General features: G+C 46.1%; 1 protein-coding gene across 1 annotated transcript in view; it reads right to left on the reverse strand.

Moving 5' to 3' along the window:
• LOC144142036 (lipase member K-like) overlaps positions 1-26,685 on the reverse strand; it is a 64,042-nt gene that overhangs the window by 36,907 nt on the left and 450 nt on the right. Inside the window, exon 2 of the mRNA XM_077673461.1 lies at positions 14,660-14,867. Within this exon, the coding sequence (XP_077529587.1) occupies positions 14,660-14,867 (208 nt within the window). The remainder of the gene's footprint in view (positions 1-14,659; positions 14,868-26,685) is intronic.

Genomic DNA, 26,685 nt, shown 5'->3' on the forward strand with positions numbered 1-26,685 from the left:
GACGGGGGGTTCCCTTTGTTCACCGGCACCATGCATCCATCATGTTGTTTGAATGCTTATTTGTGTTTTTTACGCGAACACTGTTCTATGCTGCACGCTTGATTAGGCTGACGCATGCGCTAGGCGTCCTGTGCGAGCAATGCTTGGTCCTGCCTGGGTTTTGTCTTTACGACGCAGAATTTTTCGCCCAATGAGACACCCACAGCTGCGCTGTAAAAGAATGAAAATTTCGGTGGGGTGTGGACTGTCAGATTACGGCCAGACAATCTGAAGGCAGCTTGTCAATCCGCATAAAGGAGGAGCCTGACCATGTTATCTTTCACGAACACATGAAATAATGACATACATAAACCATGACATACAATCATTGCTCTCCATTTCCTATAATGTGTTATCCACTTCAGCTTCCTCAGCCTTATAAAACATTATGAGGAATTTCATGCTCTCATTTCTTTAACAAAACATTATTTTAAAGCATCTACGTCTCAAGACCCAGGGCAAGCTATGGTGATAAGTACGTGCACTGTTTTCTTAATATATTTTAATGTACTCCCATCGTGAAGTTATTTACGCCATGGGGTAGTTGACTACGAATCGTTGTGGATTGAAGTTACTGATTCCGATTCGTCTTTTGCCATTAGAATTGTTACCATCGGTAGCATTTATCGCTTCCCTAATTCTGCGTTTCATAACTTTTGTCTGGAACTTTATTATTATTGCATTTCCTCTTCCACGAAGGCAAAACTTTAAATAAAGTTGACGACGTCAACATTAACCTTTTTATTTAACGGAACCTGCCACCATACCCATTACAGCGATTGCTTCGATAGCTATGGTTTCGAAGCTTTGTTTATTTACCTAACCGGTGTCCTGATTGTTTGACTATGAGGATCAACGAGCCAAAGCTATAGTGGCAATTAAGTGCGCTACCGGTGTCCTGAGACTGAATCAGACATTTTATTTATCATGCTTTCACAAATGCACTCCTTCGAATGGAGTGCATTTGACATCACCTACCACTTCTGAATTGGCCTTCGATTTCGAAGCCCAAGTCGTAAACGCGTAGCCTATTATACGAAATGAAGCTCTACGAAAATAAGATAACTTTCATCAAAAAACTAAAAAGGAGCCAGTCAAAAGCACACTAAACCTACAATACAAAATATACTGCACTGTACTTACGCCAATATTAAGAAATGCCAAAAGAGAGTACTACAACAAACAAATTTTCCGTGTTGCAGCTAAATTTGAAACAAATTGCGCTTCTTAAAAAAATTTATGCACAGCAACACTGGGCAGACACCTGAGAGTAGGAATAAATCCCGACCGCAACACGCATACTCACCCTTAAAAAAAACCTTTCAGCATCTTTTTTTTCGGCCCCACCAACCTAATCAGACGGGCGTACTTTAGACAATTCGCGACATGTGCCAGAGTGCTCCTTTTTTTTACCTGTCGCTCCCAGCGAAGTACATTCAACAATTCTCAACCTTAAATATTCGAGTGCCGTACTTGATACAATGCATGCAAGCTACACTAAAACCATTGTTTACGTAATTTCCCTATTTTGCGCAGATAAACTTACATTTGTGTCAGACGTATCACAAAATACTGTCAAAAAGCAAAATATTCCTTGTCCCCGCACGTGGCACCTTGAGTAATCTTGGTGACACGGCGGACTCCCAGCCACCAAACATAAGCTGGAACCAACCATGGCGATGTGTTTATAAGTGAAGGGCAAGAAACCACAAACGGTGGCCGTCGGAGCCGTGGTCAAGCTCCGGTGGATGGGCTACCTGTCTGTTTACCAGGCCGGGAGCTCCGGGACCTCTTACGCTATTAGGGTAATGCTGCAGAAGAAAGTATTCCGTCCCCTTCTTTGTGCTATATCATATGGTAGTTTCTAAACACCACCCCAAACAGGATCGGCCCCAGAAAAGGGGCCGCTTCCCAACTTGAGTTTCCCGAAACCGAACAACTACTTTCGCTTCTTAGTGATATAATAAGTTGACCAGTCGAACTGTCTTTTTTAAAGTCAGTATTTATCGTCTTCATATTTCTTGCAGATGTCACCGGCAAATTATATGAAGTCAGAAAACAAAGAACCGGTAAAATCCTTGTTGGGGTCAGTAGCCATGATCAGGCTGATAAACGTTTGGCACAAACCCTCCTCGCCAATCTGGCCATCCGAGTCAGACCCCACTGGCGCCTAAACAGCTCCCAGGGCGTGATCTTCTGAATAGGACCCACTGAATGAAACAGAATCTGACCTGCTGGAGAACCTTCCTGGTCAGAGCGTAACTAGGAGTCAGGCGTATAACCATACGACTACCCAGAAAGCACCTCAAGTTAACGTTAGACAGGTCGACCCTCCCCGAATTCGTCAACGTAGGTTTTATCCAATGTCCAGCCCACCCTTATATGCAGAACCCACGGCGCTGTTCCAAGTGCCAACGGTTCGGGCACGGCACAAACTCCTGCCGCGGCAGACATACCTGTCCAAAATGCGCCCAGCACAACCACCCATCCGAAAACTGTAACACCAAGAATTTCCCCTGTGCAAACTTTCAGGGTCCCCACGCTGCATACTCACGGAAATGTGAGAAATTCAAACAAGAAAAGCAAATCAACAATGTTAAGGTCACGGAAAACATTACATTCCAGAAGCGCGAAAGAAGTTCGCCGACGCAGCTCGCCGGCCGGTGGAGTGGCGTCTGGTTTCGGCTGGGACTTAGTGCCGTGAGTCGGACTTTATCTCCCCCGGGGGCCTCAGGCGTGGTCAACACAGCGGCTTGAGAGCTTACCATCCGAGCAGGACCTAGTCTTGTCAACTTCCATAGAGCCCAGTCGGCTCGCGACAGCCTATTGAACTTCCATGATGTCACTGCGCGTTACCGCCTTAACCGCCGTCGATACCCGCGTGCTCACCCTGAACTGATTAATCCCGAGGAGCGACTCTGGCGACTCATGCATACGAATACACTACCATGTCCCGCCAGGTTGAATTTACTTTATTCTTCTGTGTACCCCTCACCCAACTGCCCTGCATGTGGTGCGCACGACACCATCACTCATCTTATGTGGAGCTACCCCAAAGATCTTTTCACTTAATGCCCACTGGAGAGCACAGGACGGAGGCGCTGGACAGCTCAGACCTGCAGGTTCAGAAGATTCTAACAGAACGAGCGGCCGAGGTCACCGGAAAGATGCAGCTGCCGGTAATCACACCTCAGTTACCCAGAATGTACAAAATAAAGTTTTGTTCTCTCTCTCTCTCTCTCAGGGGTGCGCACGCACACGCACGCGCACACGCGCACACACGCACACACACAGAGAATGCGCACACGAGCACACAAACACACACACACACACACGCACGGGCACACGCCTGCAGGCACGCACGCACGCACTCACGCACACACGCGCTCACGCACGTAGGCGCACACGCGCGCACGCACACACAGCTGCGCGCGCACACACACACACACGCACGCACGCACGCAATAGCACACGCGCACACACGCACAGACACGCACATGCACACGCAGACACGCATGCACGCATACGCACTCGCACGCACGCAACGCACGCACGCACGCACGCACACACGCACGGACACACGCACGCAAGCGATCACGCGAACACGCAAACACACACACACGCAAGTACGCGCAGACGCGTCCACACGCACACACACAGACACGGACACACACATTGACACGCGGATGCACACACACACATACACACGCACGCGCACGCGCATGCGCACGCACACGCACAAGCACACGCACACGCGCGCAACCACAAACGTACACATACACACACACGCTCGCACGCACGCACGCATGAACACAGACACGCAGACACACGCACGCACGCACACACGCACGCGATCACGCACACAGGCGCACACACGCATACGTCCTCACATGCACACACGCGCACATGCGCGCACGCAAACGCTCACACACACGCGCATACACACACACACGCAAGCACGCGCACACGTGCACACCCGCACACACGAACACACGCACAGACACGCACATGCACACACCAACACGCACACACGCACAAACACACACATACACAGTGGCACGTACGCACGCACACACGCACACCCGCACGAACACGCACATGCTCGCACGCCCGTGCAGAGGTGCTCACATGGTCACGCCCACACGCACACACGCACACACACGCTCCCCCCACGCACACACGCACGCACGCGCGCACGCGCACACGTGCACACACGCACATACAGACAGAGACACGCGCATGCATGCACACACACACACCCAGGCACGCACGCAGGCGCACGCACATGCACAAGCACATGCACAGGCATGCGCACACGCCCACGCGCGCAGGCACAAACGTACGCATACACGCACGCTCGCACGCACGCACGCACACACAGACACACACACGCATGCACGCGCACGCGCGCATACACGCACGCACACACACATGCACGCCCCTCCCCCCACACAAATAGCGCACGAACACTCACACACACAAAACATGAGCACACACGCAAACGCGCGCACACACACACACGCACAGACCCGCGCACACGCACGCACACAATCTCTCCAGTAGCTCTTAAATGTCTTTAATGGGAAGGTAACGTATAATCTAATGGAACTGCAAATGCATCCTTAAAAATCTTGATGATGTCTACGAAATATTGCATTCCAATGAACCAAGTGTGATGTGCCTTCCAGCAGCACATCTAAATTTAACACACACAAATTTCCTGATTGGTTATATAATGTTCAGAAAGGACAGGGATTGCAACACGCACTCATCGAATGGGGTGATCATAATCGCCCGAAATTCCTTGCCAAGCCACCCTATCGCATCAAACACCGCCGTGGAGGCTGTAGAAGTTGGCACAATAATATCTATTGTTTAATATGGGTATGCTTCCTTTACAATCTCCTGAACATCTACGTTCAAGCTCATATTTTGAGGCGCTGGTTGACCAGCTGCCAGAACCATTCATCCTCACAGGCGACCTGAATGCGCACAATTCTCTTTGGGGCTCTTCTCGCACGGATTCCCGAGGTCGCCTGATAAAGAAGCTTGTAATTTCCCTTGGAGCATGCCTTTTCAACAAGAAACCGCTTACATACCATAATATAGCAGACAACACATACTCATATCCTGACTTCGCTATTGGTTCCGCAGTTCTGTTTCCTTGTCTTGAGTCCGGTGTGGGCATGGATGTGTATGTTAGTGACCATTTGCCCACTCTACAAACATCTATAGGTGAAGGCCCAAGCAGTTAACCTTCTCTTAATAGGTTCGATAAAGCAAGAGCTATCTTGAATACATTTACAGAGACCTCGTAAATACACTACACGTTTGTAACACACCTACGCGTCTAAGCAGGTACCAAACTATCACGGCGCACATCCTCGACGCCACCGAAAATACCATTCCCCACGCCTCTGGTGCCCCGCACAACCAGAGGAGGTCGTTGTGGAGTGAGAACTGTAGGCGGGCGTGAGAGGCCCAGAAAAAGGCGGAGGGTACCCGCCGTCGGTACCCCACATCGGATAACCTTTTATTGTTCAAAAGGACAAAGGCGTTGCGAAAACGAATGCGCCCTGAAGCAAAACGAGATAGTTTGCGCTTATCCATAACATCAATTAACTCCACAGACACAAGAAAAATATGAACACGAATACGGAAACTCAAGGGACAACAAACACACAGCCTGCCTCTGGTGATCACAACAGGGGACACACTCGAAGACCATGCTGACAAAGAGAGCACACAAGAACAGCACTAACTCTGAACGGCATTTACGTCGGAAAGCTTAGAGATGGATACAGGGTGTTTGAAGAAAAATTTTAATTAATTTTAAACACAAGGCTTTTGGTGGTAAGTATAATTTCTGCCGTGAAGGGATCAGGTTCCCCAGCGAGTGCAATAAAACAAATTACAATTTGCTTTTATGATAAAAATTAACAAATACTTTTAAATAACATTTGAATCATTTCAGTTTTGGGGGTAATTGTAAAGTGGTAATTGTATATGATCATAAGACAAATTAACATCCATCGTTACATTTGCGAGAATGAAACTGACTGCCGACCTATGGGCCACGTACTTCAGTCTTTCGTATGCGCACATCTGGACCTCGGCGGCTGCAAAGAGCCGGAAAACCACACCCAGTGTTGGCATCAATCAGAGCTGTACAAATCACAGGTACGTCGCGGTTTATCACGGCCGGGCTGGAGCGGAGACACTCGCTCGTTCGCGCCTATAGCTCGGCAATTGCTTTACCTTGTCTCAAAAAAAAGGTAGCCCGGCGTGCGTGTGACGTGTATAGCTCTGAGTGACGTTCACCCGGGGGCTTGGCTTTTCCGCGCTATGAATCAGCCGATCTGCAGTTGCGCGTGCCCGGGCGACTGAAGTACTGAGCCCATAGATCGTCGGGCAAATAAATTTTCGCAAATCTAATTCTGGACATTCGTTTGAATGGCGATTCGCAGCAATTTCCACATTACAATCACACGTTTACCGGCAGTAATTGAAAAGTAATTAAGAAGTACAAGCCGATTCTCGCCCTAAATAGAAATTGGAACTTGTTTTATGGCGTGCGCAATGGTCCCTGATCACTTCGTGCAAAAAAAAATATTTATCTGCGAAAGCCTATTTTTAAAATTTGCCTCAAATCTTCCCGGAAACAGCCCGTACATTTCAGAAGACAAGGAATCAAATTTATAAACTACAACATAACGTCGTGTGAAAACAAATTATACACCGCAATAACAAATTAAATTTTCGGAAATCGTAACGAACCCTCGAAAAATGCATTCTGGTACATTTAAACATTGAGGCGTAAAATCAAAAAGCGAAGTGTTATCGGCTGTTTCAAGCGTAGGAAAATAAGCTAAGCTGTAATTAATTTCGCTCAATTCGTAAACACGTCAAGTATTTATAGGTACGTGGCGCAACAATCGAGGACACGTGACTGAATGAGCAATACACTGCCTTGACATATACGAGCCAGATGCCCATTCATGGACCCTTGCGAAACGAGGTTATTGCAACAGTTTTCGGCGCCTTTTCTCGCCTGCTACTAGGCAGCCGCCGATAGTACATGTAAACTTTGTAAGCTTTACCAGCGCACTTCGGAGCATCTCGCCTAGTTGATTTCACTACACGCCTTCTTATACGAGGTTTCTGTAGGCACTGTAAATTTTAACGCGGCAGCGCCACCTTTAGTTTCGCCATTGTAGAGGCTTCTACGAATAAAACACAGCAACTTGGGAATGCAAAACTTAATAAGATGCACCCCTGACATACTAGTTCGATTATTTCCGCAAGACAATATTAGGGCGAAGCATTTTGTGCGAAAGAGGTTTTCGAGAATTTATTATTGATACAAAAAGCCTTAATATTTTTTTCGTGCACTTTTGATATCACAGTTGTGGTTCGGTTTGTCCAGCACTGCACGGCTGTTGAAATTATTTGCACTTCCACGTGGTAACGTGAAGCTACGCTCCCGTCTTTTGTTTCAGTAACCTGGAAGAATACTAAAGAAAACATTTATAAAACAAAGTTTTAATAAAATTGTACATATCTACAACACCTTGGCATCGCTCACATGTTATTACGCACGTGTTATATAAGACTGTATTCCCCTAATGCCGCAGTATCAGTTTAGTTGTCGCGAGAATCAAGTAAGTATAAATAATAGTTTGCATCGCAGTGCACGATGCCTTGTTCCACTGGGATGTCACGCCGCTTTTCCTTTCACCCCTTCCTTGCAAAAGCTAAAAGCAATAATGCCTTTGAGAGCAATAAAAATGTTTTTATTCATCCCGATTGGTACTTTTTTCCAGGCCTATTATTAGAATGACATTTTCACACGTCCCCGCTGAATCCTTTTAAGGCTGACGGCGTGTAGGGCATGCCTGCGCACATGACCAGAATTCAACGTATAGTTGTCTTCCCATTGTTCTGTGAGACAAATCAACCTCTTTTGAACAGCCCTATTTCATAAATGGAGGCGGGTCGTCCGTGTGTCAACGAGTGCACTTTGAACGTGTGGACCGTGGAGCCACGCAGTGACGCTATCCGTATCGCGTGATGGGCGCGCCCATGACCACTTACTCTGACCTCGTGAGCTTGACATTTCACGTGGAATGGTAAGGCGTGTACGGTTTTGTCCTTTTTACCCTCTAATAGCGTGTGCTCGAGCAGTGGATGGCTTCCCTGGCCAGCCCACACCCGGATACCCAGCTCAGCCTGCTGACCCGAGCAAGGACAGCCAGCCGAAGTGAAGGCATCCCGGAATAGGGATGCCTTCCACGGGGCGAGGCCCATTCTTCAGCGTCTGCTCGACAAATAAAATTTTTACTCCCTCTCTCTCTCGTAACCCACTCTACGATAACTTGGACATATTTTCTAACGTAACAAAGACGGGAGCTTAAGAGCACGGACGGCGCGAAAGCTAGACGTCGACTGAAAGTACGAAACATTAAATCATGAAAACGACGGGCCACCGAAAACCAGTCTTCAGCAAACATTACATCAATAGGCGCAATGCTTGTCTCGTTAATAATGCCAGTGATTTGGTGCTTATACATCTCTCGGACGAGTTGTTGACTTTGTATGCCTGAAAAACTTCTGTCAGCTGCGCACGGAAGCTGCGCAGGACTATTGTGGTAACAAACTCAGGAACACATTTGCCATGGCGGCAATGATTCGCCAAATGTCCAGTTCCCGCACCTGATTGCACTGCTGCTCGGTTCTCACTAGGAAGTATGCGCTAGATAATATGTCCCAGTTCTGCCAGTACCAACTTGCCCAAGTTTCCGCACCACACGACTAATAAACGATGAAGTGTAACACGTTTAGATGTGACGTAAACAGCTAGTAATACAAATTTGGTGCATTAATCGTTGCCTTATCCCAATAACAAGGTTGCCACTTTTTGTGAAAACGTCCACACATATTCTAAATATCAATAAAACGCTTAATTAAGCACTTACGAATCTCCCGCACTTCCCGGAGACGGCGGTATGAAATCACGGTATCATGTTAGCACTATTTACGGCCGCCGACCAAAGCAGCCGCCAAGCGTCATGACCGGGAATAGTAGTTTGGGCTATCGTTATCGATTTCGTAATTCGAATTCTCAGGGGCCGTTACTAAAATAACTACGTTTTAGTATAGCCCTGTAATATGTATTTAAAGACGATAGTCTTTCTAGGGCTACTTAAACCCAGAAATTTTGGTGTGTCTGTATGTCTGTCTGTCTGGGTGTCCGTCTTTCCGTCTGTGACTCGATTCAGCCACCCGGCCAAAGCAAAACAATGCCTACGCAATAGTCTTATATAGTCACAGCTAAATCTACCCGTCTATGTCCCGTGTAATGTTCATACATGTCAACATTGTTGAAAAAGAACAAGACATTACGCAAATATGTGAAAACAAATCAATACAGAAGTGATATTTGCAGTGTTCCTTTATAAGAAATCAAACATGCTTGACTTTTGCCAAAAAAAAAAAAAAACTTCATAAACTGAAGAAAAAAAATTCACTCCGCCGTCGACTGCTGTAGCCCGCGCCACTATAGCTTCTGGCGCCATTTTAACAAATCAACCGGCAACAGTTGCGCAAGGTTCCACTAGAAAGGTTCCGCGTTCTGCTTGAAACGCACGTGGAGAAGGGAAACGCGGCTCTATAAACGTTGAAATAGGGCGTCTCGATTAACGCTCGTCTTCGCCGTACAGCAGCGTTCGCATCGAGACACCCGGTTTGGATCAGTGGAATGCGGGAAATTTAAAATGATTTAAGCAAACCTTTGGCGTCTTTACCTTGGGAGGAGCGCGACGCAAGAGGAACAACATGAGAGGTGAGCGGGAAAGCGAAGGGAGGCATTTACTTCGCAAAAGCCGATAAAGACTATCGTCTTTTGACGGCATTTGCAACTAAAGGAGCAGATACGCGGCCAATTTTTTTCTTGTAATAATTCCTGAAAATAGCACCAAATTTTCGTTATTCAATAATAGTTTGTATTTTTTGAATACTAAATCGTCTTTTCTGGTCGTGACTCGAATGAGAGAGTTAACGGCCCGTTCTATATTTTTCAATTGAGAGTTAACTAAACCCCTAGCACTTTTCCTTCGCTTCCTTGCCTGACAAACTGACCGCTTCGGTGCATCATATCGCAGGCTTTTTTTGTAAGACGAAAAGCTTAGGTGCCCCAATGTGCAAAATGTCCTCGTTGTTCTGTCAAGAAAATGTGGGCCTCCACAAAATGTAAATAAAGCCATTCAAGAAAAATGACCAGCAACGCTAGGCGCAGTGTATTGTGTACACGAAAAAAACAGGGTTTTTTATTTGGCGATTCAGCATACTTCCTCGCTTTTTGTTTGAATAAAACTCCTAAGAACTACTGTTTTATTTTAGGGGAAAACATGGGTGGATGCGTCACCTTCCGGCAACGTAGGCATCTTACTGGCGTTGTAACAAACCAGCTGAAACCGCTCAAAACCAGTCTTGTCTCATCGGCCCATAACACGTGCACGTTCAAACCCTCCCTACCCCCCAGCAGGTTGTGCCCTCCAACGATAAGCGCGTAAAGCCTGCCGGCGTGTGCAAGCCCCACCATTAAAATGCACGCATAGATATAACAAGGGGTGACAGACGCCGCGCGTCGTGAGCATTACACACGACTCCGTAACGAGGTTGAAGCAGTGGAGAGGAGTAAAAAGTGGGGCTGTATCCACACTCACACCGTAGATGGCCCTGCCCCACTGGCCAACTACTATGACGAAAAGCCAGTTTCCATCGACAAAGCTTACAAAAATCCTCTAACGTCAGCTTTATCTGCGAAAACAAATTCATTGCTGGGAAGACTCTTGTATGGCCAGTCGAAGTCATTGTAAGGCCAGTAAAAAATTCTAATTTAAATATATTTTACATTCTCTGAGTAAAAGTACCCGAGCCTTTGTCCCACACTCGAAGTTTTCTTTGCACACCAGCGCGAGGGAGGAAAACCAGGCATATACAGGGTCGTTTTTAAAGTACGATTCTGTTCACATGGCACAGGAGCCCGGACCTTGACCGTATGAGCCACCTACTGTACCACTAAGCTATCATGGGACGCTGGAAGCTTTGGACCAATTTGTTCTTGCTGCTTACTTCTTTGTGGACATACCCAATTAGAAATTATCCAGAAATCGACACCATAGTGGAGCTAAAGTTGCCTCTTCGCAACAACCTTGAAATGGAAACGTAAAGGCTATAAACAGTTTCTGTGGCACAACATATGAGCCCGGGATAACTGGGCGGCACGTGAGTGAAAAAGTTAATGAAGCCGTGTGTAAGAGGAGCGCAATGAACGCGAAGCGGCGCCAACGCAGGCCCAAAGCACTCCGTGCCCAATACTACCGTCACCGAAGCAGACGTCAACAGCGCCATCTCTCGCCCCCGCCGCGGATACTCCCGCGGCGAAGTGCGAGGAGGTGGCGCCGCTCGTCGGCACCCAAGCAAAGAAAGAACTGAAACTAAAGCATGGCAAACTGCTCGCAAGGCGACGCAGTGAAACATCCCCCTCGCGAGGGGCACGATCAAATGCAGAGCATTTCCGGGGGCGCACGACGTTAAGTAGTTTGCGTTACGTTAATGTTGTGGCACTTGTGGCAACTGCTGACGAGAGAGCGCTCGTCAGCAGTAATCTGAATGAGTCAACCATATACGGCGCGTTCGTAGCGTCCCATTCTGTGTCGGCTTTGTGGCGCAGTGGGTAGAGCACCATGTACATTTCGTTCCGCCCGCAGGGTCGAGGGATCGAAACCAGGCGCCGGATAGTATTTTCTTTTAAATGCAGAGCATTTCAGTAACTCACGATGTCACCCGCGTTGTCCCGTCGTAGTCCGCACCGTTGTTGTCCGCACCCCTCCCCCTACACTATATAAAAGAAAATACTATCCGGCGTCTGGTTTCGATCCCTCGACCCTGCGGGCGGAACGCAATGTACGTGGTGTTCTACCCACTGCGCCACAAAGCCGACACATAATGGGACGCTACGAACGCGCCTTATATCGTTGACTCATTCAAATTACTGCTGACGAGCGCTCTCTCGTCAGCAGTTGCAACAAGTGCAACAACATTAACGTAACGCAAACTACTTAACGTCGTGCGCCCACGCAAATGCTCTGCATTTGATCGTGCCCCTCGCGAGGGGGATGTTTCACTGCGTCGCCATGCAAACAGTTTGCCACGCTTTAGTTTCAGTTCTTTCTTTGTTGGGGTGCCGACGAGTGGCGGCACCTCCTCGCACTTCGCCGTGGGAGGATCCGCGGCGGGGACGAGAGATGGCGCTGTTGACGTCTGCTTCGGTGACGGTAGTATTGGGCACGGAGTGCTTTGGGCCTGCGTTGGCGCCGCTTCGCGTTCATTGCGCTCCTCTTACACACGGCTTCATTAACTTTTTCACTCACGTGCCGCCCAGTTATCCCGGGCTCATATGTTGTGCCACAGAAACTGTTTATAGCCTTTACGTTTCCATTTCAAGGTTGTTGCGAAGAGGCAACTTTAGCTCCACTATGGTGTCGATTTCTGGATAATTTCTAATTGGGTATGTCCACAAAGAAGTAAGCAGCAAGAACAAATTGGTCCAAAGCTTCCAGCGTCCCATGATAGCTTAGTGGTACAGTAGGTGGCTCATACGGTCAAGGTCCGGGCTCCTGTGCCATGGTAACAGAATCGTACTTTAACAACGACTTTGTATATGCCTGGTTTTCCGTTCTCGCGCCGGTGTGCAAAGAAAACTTCGAGTGTGGGACAAAGACTCGGGTACTTTTACTAAGAGAATGTAAAATATATTTAAATTAGAATTTTTTTACTGGCCTTACAACGACTTCGACTGGCCATGCAAGATACTTTCAAGCAATTAATTTGTTTTCGCAGATGAAGCTGACGTTAGGGGATTTGTGTAAGCTTTGTCTTTGGAAACTGGCTTTTCGTCATAGTAGTTGGCCAGTGGGGCAGGGCCATCTACGGAGTGAGTATGGATACAGCCCCACTTTTTACTCCTCTCCACTGCTTCAGCCGCATTACGGAGTTGTGTGTAATGCTTGCGACGTGCGGCGTCTATCTCCCCTTGTTATATCTATGCGTGCATTTCAATGGTGGGGCTTGCAGAGGTCGGCAGGCTTTACGCGCTTATCGTTGAAGGGCACAACCTGCGGGGGGTAGGGAGGGCTTGGACGTGCACGTGTTATGGGCTGATGAGACATGACTGTTTTTGAGCGGTTTCAGCTGGTGTGTTACAAAGCCGGTAAGATGCCTACGGTGCCGGAAGGTGACGCACCCACCCATGTTTTCCCCTAGAATAAAACAGTAGTTCTTCGGAGTTTTATTCAAACAAAAAGCGAGGAAGTATGCTGAATCGCCCAATAAAAAAAACCTGTCTTTTTCGTGTACACAATACACTGCGCCTAGCGTTGCTGGTCGTTTTTCTTGAATGGCTTTAATATATAGTGTAGGGGGAGGGGGGCGGACAACGACGGTGTGGACTACGACGGGACAACGCGGGTGACATCGTGAGTTACTGAAATGCTCTGCATTTAAAAGCTATCCACATTATACGGAAGACTCTGATTCAAGGGACGCAGAGCCGGTGCGTGTTTCCCTCTGCCCCCTGAAGTAATTTGCTTCCTAAACCATACAACAAAACGGAAGAAAGATACTTGAGCACGAGGCAGCAGAAAAGAAGCAGGTCGTAGTAATCTTTGCTAAAAAAGACAAAAAAGAAAAGCGAAGAAAAACATGTAAATGCGATGTTTTAAGGGAGATGGTGTTTAAAAATACCACTTAACTATCGCCTTCAATGTGCGTATAGAGAACGGGATATCGACAATTGTTTGGGCCTTGTATCAATGTATACCCCTGGTGAACGATGTTTGCGGCTTTCGAAATGTGTAGGCATTGTTGTCGGGAAGAGGGTCGGGTTTTCAATATTATTGTTTTGTCGTCTACCTTACTTTTAGCCTTCTTTATCTCTACGGATTTATCAATCTAACGTTTCTCTGTTGTACAACTTGCGGGCCTTTTACCTGCCTTTCTACTTATTTTCATTCTTTTGAGGATTCAACAATTACTTCTAAGCGGCACTCCCATGGGGGCGGGGGCGCTGGCCACACATCACCATTCCAAGAAAAAATCCCAAGTCAATCGCTTATATGACTACATAACAATTAAGATTTAATAGCATTGCGAAATTTCTTAGTGCACCAAAAAGCACCTGCATTACCGTTGAAGTATTTGTGTAGGTATGCCGTGTGTTAAGAAATTTTGCAAATAACGAAGCTCACGGCCGGTTCGCGTACATTAATAGGGGTATCATGTAGCTGAACCTGAATTTCGACTGTGAAAAGAAGAGCGAATTGTATTGACCGATTAATAAGGCATCTTCAAGATGCGGTACGTTTTCACAGCTTGTCCACACAGCGTCAAACTTTTGTCGCCTCAAAGATGGGAAAAATGGCACCATTCTGGACATTGCCCACAGAAGTTTGAAAGATAAAATTGGGGTACCGTAAACATATGCACTGTTCTGCTGATTGTTTCCACCATCCTAGAACCGGCTGTTGCTAATTTAGGAGTTTATTTGCATTACACTTGCCTAGGCTTTGGTGGGACTCATTGATGACCCACTCTACGGCCGAAGATAGCAGTCCATGCACCAGCAGCACTGGAGGCTTGCGGACGAAAGGAGTGAAGAGCGGGGCCTGCCTTCCGAAGGGAATGCGCTGAAGGCTGAGGATGTAGCCGTCCTGTGTGATTGTCTCGTGCTCCTCGGCTACGTAACCGCGGCTGCGAATCAGTTCAGCCTAAAACAAAGAAAGAAAGACCGGATTAGTTTATGCCTGAAAAGTTGGCTAGGGCGGCGAAATTGTAATCAGGCGGACCGAAAATTATGCCCAACGGCATGAGCAGGGGTGGAGCAATGCCTCAAAGGGTAGCAGTGTTTGTGATTTAGTAAGGACTGAAAGGAACTTTTACACTATTTTTTGTTCAGCGTACAACGCCGTTTACAAATCAGCTAGAGAGACGCTTAAGACCGCTTCGGCGCGAAAATACGAAATCTTTTCACTAGTTCCAGTAAACTAAATGCTGTAGGATTCATCACATATTTCCAAACGCTCGCTCAAACCATAATGAAAAGTAGAGATGGTCCGGTCTCATTTACAGGTAGTAATACTGAGCTTGAATCAGCTCTTGCTGTGGGTGGGGTGCAGGTGTTTTTTCTAAGCAAAATGTTTCTTAGTGTGACCAATGGCATCCTGTCAAAAATCTAAGGCATTTCCTCAAAGACCAGTTAGTCGACCGAAAATCTCTGGTAAGATATCTGCGCCCACAGCGCGTGCATCAAACCGGGCGTCCATTGTGTCAAAACGGTTACTTCAAAACTGCGAAAAGGGAACGGTTCTAGATAAGACAATAGACGCAATCGTCATAAAAGAAGGGTAAAAACTGCAGCCTTACCTCAAAAACCACGTATCGCTGTGCATTTGGATCTGTCTCATAGACGCGCTTACTTAATGTGCAAAAGGTGTTTGTTGCATGGGCTAATTCTTCGTTAGCGATTTGGGTCTTTGATGATTTGAAGATCCATTTGAACTACTTCCTGCGAAGACTGCTGCGCGCACTTTTAACGAAGTTTTCGACGCACTTTTGACGCAGTTTGATGTCTGGAAAATTTCCCGATTGTCGGAGTTTTATTTACGAAGGGATGGTAAGTTTTTTGTCACGTCCGGTCACACTCGCCGGCCGGCACTTGCACCTGAAACCCAATATGACCGGAGCGCCGCACGCACTAGGCCCACTTTTTATGCCGCAGATAACGTGCTAATTTAACGCTCACGTAACGTACTCGGCTGCTAAAGTGGGGGCTATGGTTAGATTCCCGCAACGACTCTATAGTGGTCTGTTGTCTTTTCAAACAAATATTTGATTCGTTTTTTTTTCCGAAATGAGCCAGATCAAGAAAGTAAAACTGAATCGGATAAAACGGCAGTGACAAGAACAAACAACGTGGCACATTTCCTCCGAAAAAGGGGTGGCTAAGAAATATTTGAGATAACCCCGTGACAACATGTGCGTAGATCGTAGTTCATATCGAAAATGAGCCACATCGTGCTGTTTCACGGATGAAAATGATCCAAATCCAATTGCCAAACGGGAACTTGCTTTTGGCTTAAGGTCCAAACACTTCCGTGAGTGTTTTTGAAAGTCTTTTTTGGCTGTTCGGAGCTTGCTTACTACGAATTCAGACGGGAAATAGGATGTCGGCGAAAGATCTGCGCGAAAAGTTCCTGCGACGAAGGGCACGGAAGAAGGAGTGAACGAAATATTAGTGAGATGTGAAACAATGATTTTCTTTCATCTCACCCGTCCCTACGGAGTAACTCTGCTTATGTTTTTTTATTGCGACATTTACCATTTTAGAACTTAACTAAATAGGCACCGCTTACAAGCCCTGGCAAATTTCCCGCCTCCAACCCTCCTTCTGAGGCATAGAGTTTCTCACTAACTTAAGTTCTGAGGGTCCGAACCGCTTTAGTAAGGTGAAGAAAAAGATATGAGCAGGCTTCTTGTGAAGCGTTTGGAAACAATTGAACCTTTTTTTCTAGCCTGTCTCGCTTCTAGGCAGATAAACAGCTACTTTTGAACGACACAATAGAGCGCTTGGGGTTGACTTCATCGGTTCCACTTATATTGTCTATTGGCGCAATAAATTTTGGGTATGCAAAAAAGGACAGTTATATAATAATGATCAAGCTTTTCGTTCAGCTTCAGGTCGCTTGAATTGTTGAAGGTTAAGAATTAGTGAGTAATTCAAGCTTTAATCTAAACAGTTTCATTTTCGGTCTCGCTCTTTCCGGTAATGAAATGAATTTTAGGTCCTCGCAAATTTCAGCAATTGATTTACCCCAGGCCAATATCCCTTGTTGGCACGTTCCAGAAGCTTTGAGGGTGTTCCCATCATCATCATGATCATCATCATCATCATTGCAAAGCAATAAAGGACTGGCTTACTTCGTGAGTGCCTTCAGACGTGCCCAAGAAAATTATCCTAGGGAGCATCCGAAAAGAGTTGCTAATGGTGCCAAGACGACTCACCTATTCTCCATGTCCTGTTCTACTGTTCTTGAAGCCCTGTTGCATATTTTTTATGACTTTTCCACCAAAACTCAATCGCGCCATGCTGGAAAGTCAATTTAAATAAAGTTTTTGTAACAATGTCGCATCGAATTGAGTGTTTCAATTCAATACGAACCAAATCCCCACTTATCACCACAATTTTACCCCCCTTTACGGCTTAATTTTTAAATGCTTGGGAGATAACCTTTATCTAGCTGACATGTAAATATATCATATATTAGCTTTGGCGGCGCTGACTTTAGGTCTGGTAACCAAGTTTCGCTTGTTTCTCGAATTCGCGATAGGTGGATCTGGCTCATCTCCAAAAAAACGCCCCATTTTCTTTAAAGATGTTAGTTGAAATGCGCACCTTCGGAAAAATTGTAACAGAAAGTGTTTTCAAGAAGCGACCCTGTGATGCGAATCGTAATTGTTGCTGTCCGCAGTTAAAAATACCAAAAAATTCTCGAGCGCTAGCACGTGAGAGCTCGGCAATGACCACCCGGCAGTTAACAAAACCAAGAAAATGCCGAACGCTTATGTGTGCGCCCCTCGCGTTGAGCGCTAGAGTCCCAGGCGCAGTTTCTCGGGCCAAGCATAGCCACATAGAGACATTGGCCTAGATGGGCCAAAGCAAAAAGGACTTCACCGTTCACCGTAATCGTGGCAATCGTTTCTTGGAAAGAGAACGAATCCAGAGATCAGCGTAATCCTTGATACACTTGCTCAGAACGAGAAAGACACATAGCATACGCCCCTCCAAGGTGATGTCCAATGATTACCATTACTAAAAAATTGAGGCAAGCTCACACAGCTTCAAATACGGAGTAATGGTCGGTGCGGCCGCGAAGAAGTTTGTCGGTTGCAATCGTGCACTTAAATCTTAGTGATGGTCGTGACGGTTCGGTACAGCTTCGCTACTTTGAAGTCATACACGTTAGTGTAAGCTTCCTCCACACGATATTTTTTTTGTTTTTCACGGACGGACTCTACCACACCGGAGAACGACAGTGGTATTTTTAGCACGTTTGTCCTGCTAATGCTTTTTCAATAAAATGATTTGTAACTTAAAAAAAGAATGTATTAGTGTCTACTCGTAAGTTCCTGATATGATATATGGGTAATTGTCAGCATTCTCCAACTCCGTGCTTAAACGTCTGCGTACTTACGAGATAATGGCGACCATAACAGTCCAAAAAAACTGTTAGACATCTACATACAAGTGAAAGCGGTCCTTCATTCAACCAATCAGGTTGAAATACTACACATGACACTCAGCATGTGTTCAATATAGATGCGGCCATTCCCATGGCCACAATTTATTTTGGACAGTTTTGTTGCAGATTGCTTAGAGGCAAGTAAATTAAGCAAAAAAAATAAACAAAAAATATTAAGACCTGAGGGCGTAATAATTTCAAAATAACAGGACGAAACCTGGAGGACGCCATTAGCACAAGTAACAGTGCCTTGTGTATATTTTGTCCACTTTATTTGTTTATTGTCAACGACGAGAACAGGCAAATAGCCGTTTTATGTACGGCTGCGGCTGTTGCCATGGGCTGAGGAATGTCGAGGAGAAAGTCGGAGAAAAGGGCGCGCTTGCCCGTAGTGACTAGCTTAAAATTACTAATGCCCGGCAACTCAATTTTATTAGTAGCCGCGGCACATTTTTCGCGGAATGCGCGTGGCGGCAGCAAAGATCGGGCCCCTGTCGCCAGGACGCACTGACGGGACTCGTTATGTCTACTTCCGGAAATAGGCCTGGCCAGCGTCGTTTGCAACGTTACAAGATTGGACGGAAGAGAATGAAATTGAATGTTTTGCCATTTTTGGAGTTTGAAAACAGAGGGGAAGTGGAGGGGAGCAGTCTTTCTGTTTCGGCGTTCAGCGCGCATGCTGTGCACTAACGTACAGGGCGACCAGCGATCTCAGAAATCTACTTCGTACATATCTGCCAAATTCAGCAAGTTGAACATGTGTACGTTTTCATCCCAACCCAACCGGCCTACGTCGTCGCCGTCACGGACGCATCGCTACAACAGAGATCAGCCAAAGGCACGCAGGCATTAGCTACACCACCAGCTCCATTTCGTTCAACAGGTACAGCTGAACATTGATCGTTACTGCCGTAGTGAGGCGGGGGACAGCGCGACAGTGAACCTGTCGTTGTGGCGGATAGGAGCATAGACGGGGTGTTGGCTCCATTGTACTTGGCTCGATGACTGCATCGCTATATATTCTCCCTGTCGAGCTCTCTTTTCCTCATAAAGCATCTGATCCCCCGTAGTGGCCGTCAGCGTTATGCTTAATGGCGAGAAAAGAGGGGCCACATTGACCCTTTCACATGGTCCCCATGCTTCCACACGCCGGAATCGCACTTCAAACTTTTTGTAGAAGAACGGCCCGGTCACCCCCGCTCCCCCCTCAGTGGGTCATTTAATGTGTCCTATTTTGCGTAGCGTGGCCAGAGAAAACTCTGTAGGGTAGTGCTGGTGCTTTGTTTTGTTAGAAGTTCACAGGACGTATGGTTTGCTGTTTCATGGTACCTGCTGAGTGCCTGTACGTTGGAAAAGGAGATAGGAGAGGGAATTTTTTGTTTTAATTTATACAGGACCCTGTTAGGCCGGACGGGCGACGAGCAGCCGCAGCTTCTCACGGACTTTGAATTCTCTTTCGGGATTTCTTGCGTAGTTACGGCAGGGCAGCCCTGAGCCGGGTCCCATAGCTCTGGCTTGGTTATTTAGTGGGGGGTGGTGGGGGAGTAATTGTGAGATGTTTAAGATTTAACTTAACAAGGGTAGCATCCTGGGCATGTTGATCCTCCGAAACTAAATAAAATATTTGCGCAAAAAAGAGGACACACGGGCGAAGTGAAGCGTTCGTGACTCCACTTTTTTCCGAACTCATTTTATACAGCTATCACACATGACTTTTTCATTGGAAAAGGAGAAAATCCGCGGTGTGCCCGAGTTATTGCTGCAGCAGCGGACACGGAAAACTCGGTGGTACTTGGCTCCGACAATATAATCTCCCGCGCAAGTTTCTATCAGTGGTATTTGACTTTAAATTTAGAAAACACGGATATTACGTGACAGCTTCAAAAATATAAAGAAGGCATGGAACATGCGGTGTTGGTACACTCAGCATGATGCAACCGAGTACCTGGTATCCCATCACAAGCACGCGAGAATGCGTACAAGAGCAGCCGTTAGAGTAACGAGAAACGCAAGCTCACACGTCCCCCTCTCGCACGGCCCCACGGGCACACGCGCCGACGTGCACACTCAAGTAAAAACAGAATAACACTGTTCTACCGCTTTCACGGCCGTCGGGCCGCCGCCAGTGTCCCGAGAAGCTGCAGCCTGCTGATTCAACAGGATGTCAAACATGCGTGTACGCGCACACTTCTTGTTGTTTTGTATATATTTATGAGTTATGGGCGAGCCAGGGAATAGTGCAGCAGCGCAATCTATTTTCCTGTGGAGTGAGCACATCGCCACATAAAAAAAAAATTGCGAAGGTTGCGCGGGCGAAAAGCGGTTCCCGGCGGCTGAATTGTTTTCAAATTTGGGGCCTTGCGCACGGCAAAGTCGTATTGTAGTGTCTAAAATGTGTAAATGAAACCCTTGCCTTCTGCGATGAACAATATACGTAGAAAAAATGGCAAAATTGCTCCAGACGCAAGATTGTCGCTGCGTTTGACGACCTCTATCTCTCAATCTGCATTATTGACAAGCTTATAAGTGTTCTGCTGGGTGCGAACAGTGAAAACGGCCGTTTGTTAGAGATTTCCGCAAAGGTTAAAGATTCCCAAGAGTGAAAATTAATTCGGACTGCTCCACTATGGTGCACTTCATTGCCTGTGTACCGTCATAGCGTTAAACCTCCTCATCAATTGAACATGTGATTGGCAATGTCGGCCAGATACATCTAAAAATATCTGTAAAATATCGCTTTTCTAGAAATATTACGTATACCCAATAAATATTGACTGCTCTGCTTTTTGTAAAAGTGCGTGAAGACAAAAATCAAAACAAAAAAAACCGTGGTCGCCACTTTCTTCTCACTAGGGAAAATCACACCCCTCAAAAGGACGAACAACCCTGCCTAAAAACATCCATCATTTTGGATGAACACACACGTTCGAGGTGCGTGTCTGTTACACTTGCTCAGCTAGTTGCGCTGCTTTTCTTGCTGCGCGCGTTGATAAATAAATGGCCGCATCTCCTCTCCGTGGATGATGGCGAGGTTGCGGAGTGTGGGGACTCCAAATGACATCCATGTTGCGCCCCGAGTAACACTCGATTAGCGCCCCTACCGTCATTTGATTTGAGCCGTGAGTTGCACCTTGATTACTCTCATTTTGTCCAACCTCGACTTTGCTAGTGCAATTTGGAATTGTTGAAGCCCTTCGTCCTCCCTTCGACTAGAAAGGATTCAGAAGCGCTTTACTAGAGCCGTATTTTCTCGCCACTCACCTATGAGCCGATATGAGCACGGTGGGCTTCTGATGATCTTGAATTTAGGTGAGCTATCAGCGAGGCGCTCCAGGCGCGACCTGGCTTTCCTGTTTAATTGTATTCACTCGAAGTTCGACTGCCCTTGCCTCGTAAGCTCTGTCCATCTGCGAGTGCCAAGCAGACCACTACGGCCGCATGGATGCTTTGATGTTGACAGATCAATGAGTTTGGCACCAGCCAGCCGGTGCCAGCTCACCTATAACAGTCTGTTTCTATCTCCCATAGACGTTTTTTGCAGCGATTTGGTACTGTTTTGCGCTCTCTGAAATGTATGATATTTTGAATACGCATGCTGTGGAGAGGTCGCTCCTGCACTTCTCTCCCTGCTCTCGTGTTTCCTCACATACAGCGCTACCTTGCCCATGTTCGTACGTGTTCTCCTGCGCATACTCCAGACACGTCCTCCGAGCCCTTACCGTTCAAAAATGTTTGTGTCTCCTTCGATAACACTACACTTTTGTATATATCTATCTGCACTTCCACATTTACCAATTTTTGATTTATAGGCTGCCCATATTTGTACTGTTTGTATTCCTTGTATTCATGCATCTATGTATGTTGCCTGTTCGTATTCTTTGTACCTATGTATGCGGTGCATCACCCGAGAAGGCCTTGTGCTGTTGGTGAGCCCTTCAAATAAATAAATAAGTGAAACTGCCACTCACGGCTCAAATCGAATTTCGCTTGATTTTCGCTTGATAGTGGTGTGCGTGCGGATGGACGCCGGCGGACATTGGGAGGTCCTAAGGTACTCACCACCGTTACAGGCGAGGGAGTAAGCCGTTTGACTCTCGGGTATTAAATCACAGTCGTAGCCCAGTGGGTAAACTACTGACACTAACTCTGTCTGGTCTACCACAACACTGGCTTGAATCCTGCCGGTGCCTTTGTGATGTTTTTGCGATTTTAAATGCGATGCGTACGGATGCGGACGGACATTGTGCAGTCCTAAGGTTCTCCGCACCTAAAAAGTCTATATTCGTATTCTGCCGCCAAACCAGGAAATGGTGCTCATTAACGTCCTTGTAAACGAGGTATCCACGGTAGTACTTCGTTTTATTTCCGATTTTTCACTAAGTCAGCGCTATAGCATCTAATTTTGGTGCGAACAAAAAAAATGCAACATGTTTTCAGGCAGTCCTGTTGGCCCCTTTTAGGACTTTCATTCCCAGAATTTCGAAAATAAAAACAAATGGATGTCGTAGTTCTTATTTTGATTTTTCAACTTTCGATGTTTATTTACAAAACAGAGCACTGAATATTTTTTCCGTATATTTATATGTCTTTTAGACAACCGGTATTTTACAGATATTTTTAAAACTATATGAGCGACATCGCCTTTTCACTTAAAAGTTGTTAATAATGCAGATACGGAGATAGCGGTTGCGAAAATCAGCGAGAATGGAGCCCCGGCTCAATTTCACGATTGCTCTGAATTTTTTGTTCATGGCAGAACAAAAAGTTTTTTCTGAACTGTTTTTATGTTACTGTAGTTCTTGTTTTTAAAGGCGTTCTAATAAAAAAACACTAGAAAGTACCCTACCCAAACCCCAAAGTTGGGGAACACTAGCCGCCGGACACAGCGCGTCACCCGCACCGGTTTAGCAGTTTTTTGTGTGGCAAAGTGCGCACGCTGGAGGAAAACGGGTTGCACTTCTTGAGTACTCCTTGACTTTCGTCCAATTGATAAAAATATGAGAAAGCACAAAAAGGGACCATTTGCAGGCAACTTTGACTTCTCGTTGAAACAGCCTAAACTTGCCTTAGTATGACTGACGTACAGCATAACTGTGGAACTGCACTCGCTACAGCACTCCTGGGTGCCGTTGTCTGACCAACGTAAGAACCAGGACCATGGCCTATGTCTCTCAAGTCCTTGTCCTGCCCGCCGCCTGAAGCGACTACTGTATACGGTATTAGCTCGGGCGCGCGCTGTTGATGTTCCTCCTGAACCCCGAAACACCTATCGTGATTGACCAACTTTGCGGCGCTGCCAAAGCGACGACAACCACTACGCCTCCCAGCGACCGAAGACTGGCCACCAGGCCTCTGACCCAGGAACTGGCGGCATACTTATCCCTATCGTTTTCCCCGCCCCTACATAATCCGTCAACAAGTCCTAGGCGTCCATGCCAACGTCCAAGCGCAACCAATTGAATAGACCTGGTGGCTAACTCCCTATTGGCCAAGCTCGATTTCTTATTTGTGAATAACTGTGGTAAGGGTAGTCGGCTGCTTTGTTTGAAAAGGAGGCGGACACGCGAAAAAGTACGGAGAACATACGAGCAGTACAAACGTAAAGAAAACGGCAACATGAAACAAAGCGATGTCTCTAGTGTGCATGTGGCGTGCGGTAAACAGGTTTTTGGTAATTTCGCATTCTGGTTTTTGTGTGTATCACGCGCAATATAGTCAGTCACAGTGTCTGAAAGCACGGCAAAGCCAAACGAGCTTGTTGGCACGCTTTCGACGATGAAAGAACGAAGGAAAGTTATACGAGTTTTGTTTACACATTACGAGAGTTGACGATGGTGGATATCATTGCGGTGATTGAGGACCAGGGTCCTAACCCTGGGGGTCATTCACCTGCCGTTACATCTCGTTTTACATTCTGTTACATCTCGTAGGCTGGATACTAACTTATGTTACACGCGTATTACAGGGGTCAACTGACGCCTTCAACTCATCGGGTCTTCCTCGCGTTATCCGCTTGTGGAACGACCTCCCGAATGACATCGCATCTCAATCAGACCCCGAAAAATTCTTACAATTTCTCCTATCTTTCGTTCAGTCATAAAAATTTAGACTGTTTTTTTGCAACTATTTGTGCCACCTCCCTTATCGCTCCAATGTGATTATATTCATTTGTTATTACTCCATTTCTTCCGGATGACAGATTAAGGTCATGTGTCGTTTGGTAACACAGCAGGCGTTCTTCTTTTCTTTATCTTCTTTTGTTTCTTTTTAAAGCTTCACACTTTGTGACCGCCTGCATTTTTTCACGGTATAATGTCGTTATGCGGACGAGATAATCTCTGCTATAGCCCTTCACAACACTGAGTTTTCGAAACAAGAACAACTTGCTTTTTGTGATCTCTCGAAGATAATTTTTGGCTATGTGTGTACAAGATGCTTTCTACTAAGTTGCATCGCGCATATCTGTATGTGGGAACCAATGTTACCTTGTGCTAGTTCAAATGCCTTTTTTTGTATGTTTTCGTTTTTTCTCTTTACTGGCATATAACACTTTATGGGTTGTTCCGCTTTTTGTTCATTTGAAGTTTGATGTGACCTTACAATTCTGTCGTGACCCTCACCCTTTGTTACCCCCCTTAAACAATGCCCTGCAATAAGAACCAGTAAGGTATTTTTAAATAATAAATAAATATATGTGACGTTAGTATGAATAAATCTTTCTTGGGCTTGACTCTTCCAACAGAGTGCATGTCGGTTCTTTTTTGCCCTTCGGGGCAGTCGTCGACGCGGCACTAAAGATATAATATTAATGATGTACGATTGATAAGTGATCTATGAATATGGAAGATAATAGATGAGGATAAGGTTGATAATAGTGCACCTGAAAATTTTAATATTCGCTGGTTATACGAGTAATTCGCAATTATTCACAATACGGATCTAAATATATTCGCGTAGACGAGTAGAGGTTAATGTTGATTATGAAGTAACATTTTGTAACGAAATTTCTCATCAACAGTGGAGAACTAGTATTTTGTACTCCTACATCTTCCTCGTCTTTACTCTCCATAAAACTTATCGCGATCACTATCTCTATTACTCTCTCCCGTTTAGCCGGCGCTTCGACGTGAAACTGGCCGGCATCGAAAAGCTAGCAGGCACACGCTTTCCAAAAAATGAGGGAAGAAGGCCTCAAATCTCAATCACAGTAAACAAACTAGGAACGAGAGGATTTTTCTATATGTCCCCTCAGGTAAAGAGTTTCTTACTATATGCACGAGAGAGGAATGTGGTGCTTGCGTCTATGCGGCTCATATCAGTGCCGCCTGTGTATCCATGGGCCGCCATTATACTGTAGGCTCCCCTTTCTTTCGTGACTGGCTTGGATTCAGACGTTTTAGTGGCTGTATACTCGACCACAGTGCCACAAAAACACAAATAATGCTGTTGTATCATATAAGGGGAAAACAAAACAGGCTGTCTTAAAGCTAAGAAAAAGGAAGTGAAGCGTATTTTTGGCGGAACGGTTGTGCCTACTAATCTGAAGGCGGAGAAGGTAGTAAAAAAAAAAGGTTAATATTACCTGGAAAATTATTAGAGACGTATTTTGGTAATGTTAAAATTATTTGCACTAATAAGTGGTTTGGACAGCTTGGAAATGTTTTTGAGCATGCCTAAGAAAATGTCGCCTTCGTGGTGCACCGGTGCACCGACCGTGAGCTACAGTTTATGAAAACTTGTTGCTGAGCGAGTTTGTTCATACTTGACGAAAAACGAAAATATGGCGCTAAAAAGGTAAGTACGAAGACTAGGTAGGACGGACACAGGCACCCGTATCTGTCGTATCTTGTCTTCGTCGCCATACGCTTGGTTCGTTTTTCTTCGTCACGTAGAACTTTCGCAGCGTCATATTGCCCCCTCGTACGTTCCACCGAATGCTGTAGGATCAATGCTAGGTACAATTACGCACTTTCTGCTCTTTCACCGATCACGTAGTTGCCATGGCTCACGGCTACCACAGAACAGGGAGGATCTCGGCTACCTCGTAGCTCATAGACGTGGTAATGCCCTGTGAAGAAAGCAAATCCCCAAAACCGTTGAAAAATTCAATTGTCGTGCCAAGCCCAATCCAGAAGCTGTGGTCTTCTCATAACCTCCATGACGACATGGATTTCCAACAGCAGTTTCCTCTCTAATGTACTTACTACGAAACTATATCGCCTCAGGCACTCTGTCAAGGCTGGTATTGCTCATTTTCGAGAATTTATAGGGAAACTAGTTTTTTCGT

Source organism: Haemaphysalis longicornis, unplaced genomic scaffold (genome assembly GCF_048455015.1).
Source record: "Haemaphysalis longicornis isolate Haplotype H1 unplaced genomic scaffold, Haemaphysalis longicornis Haplotype H1 scaffold_6, whole genome shotgun sequence".
In the NCBI taxonomy this organism is placed as follows: Eukaryota; Metazoa; Arthropoda; class Arachnida; order Ixodida; family Ixodidae; genus Haemaphysalis; species Haemaphysalis longicornis.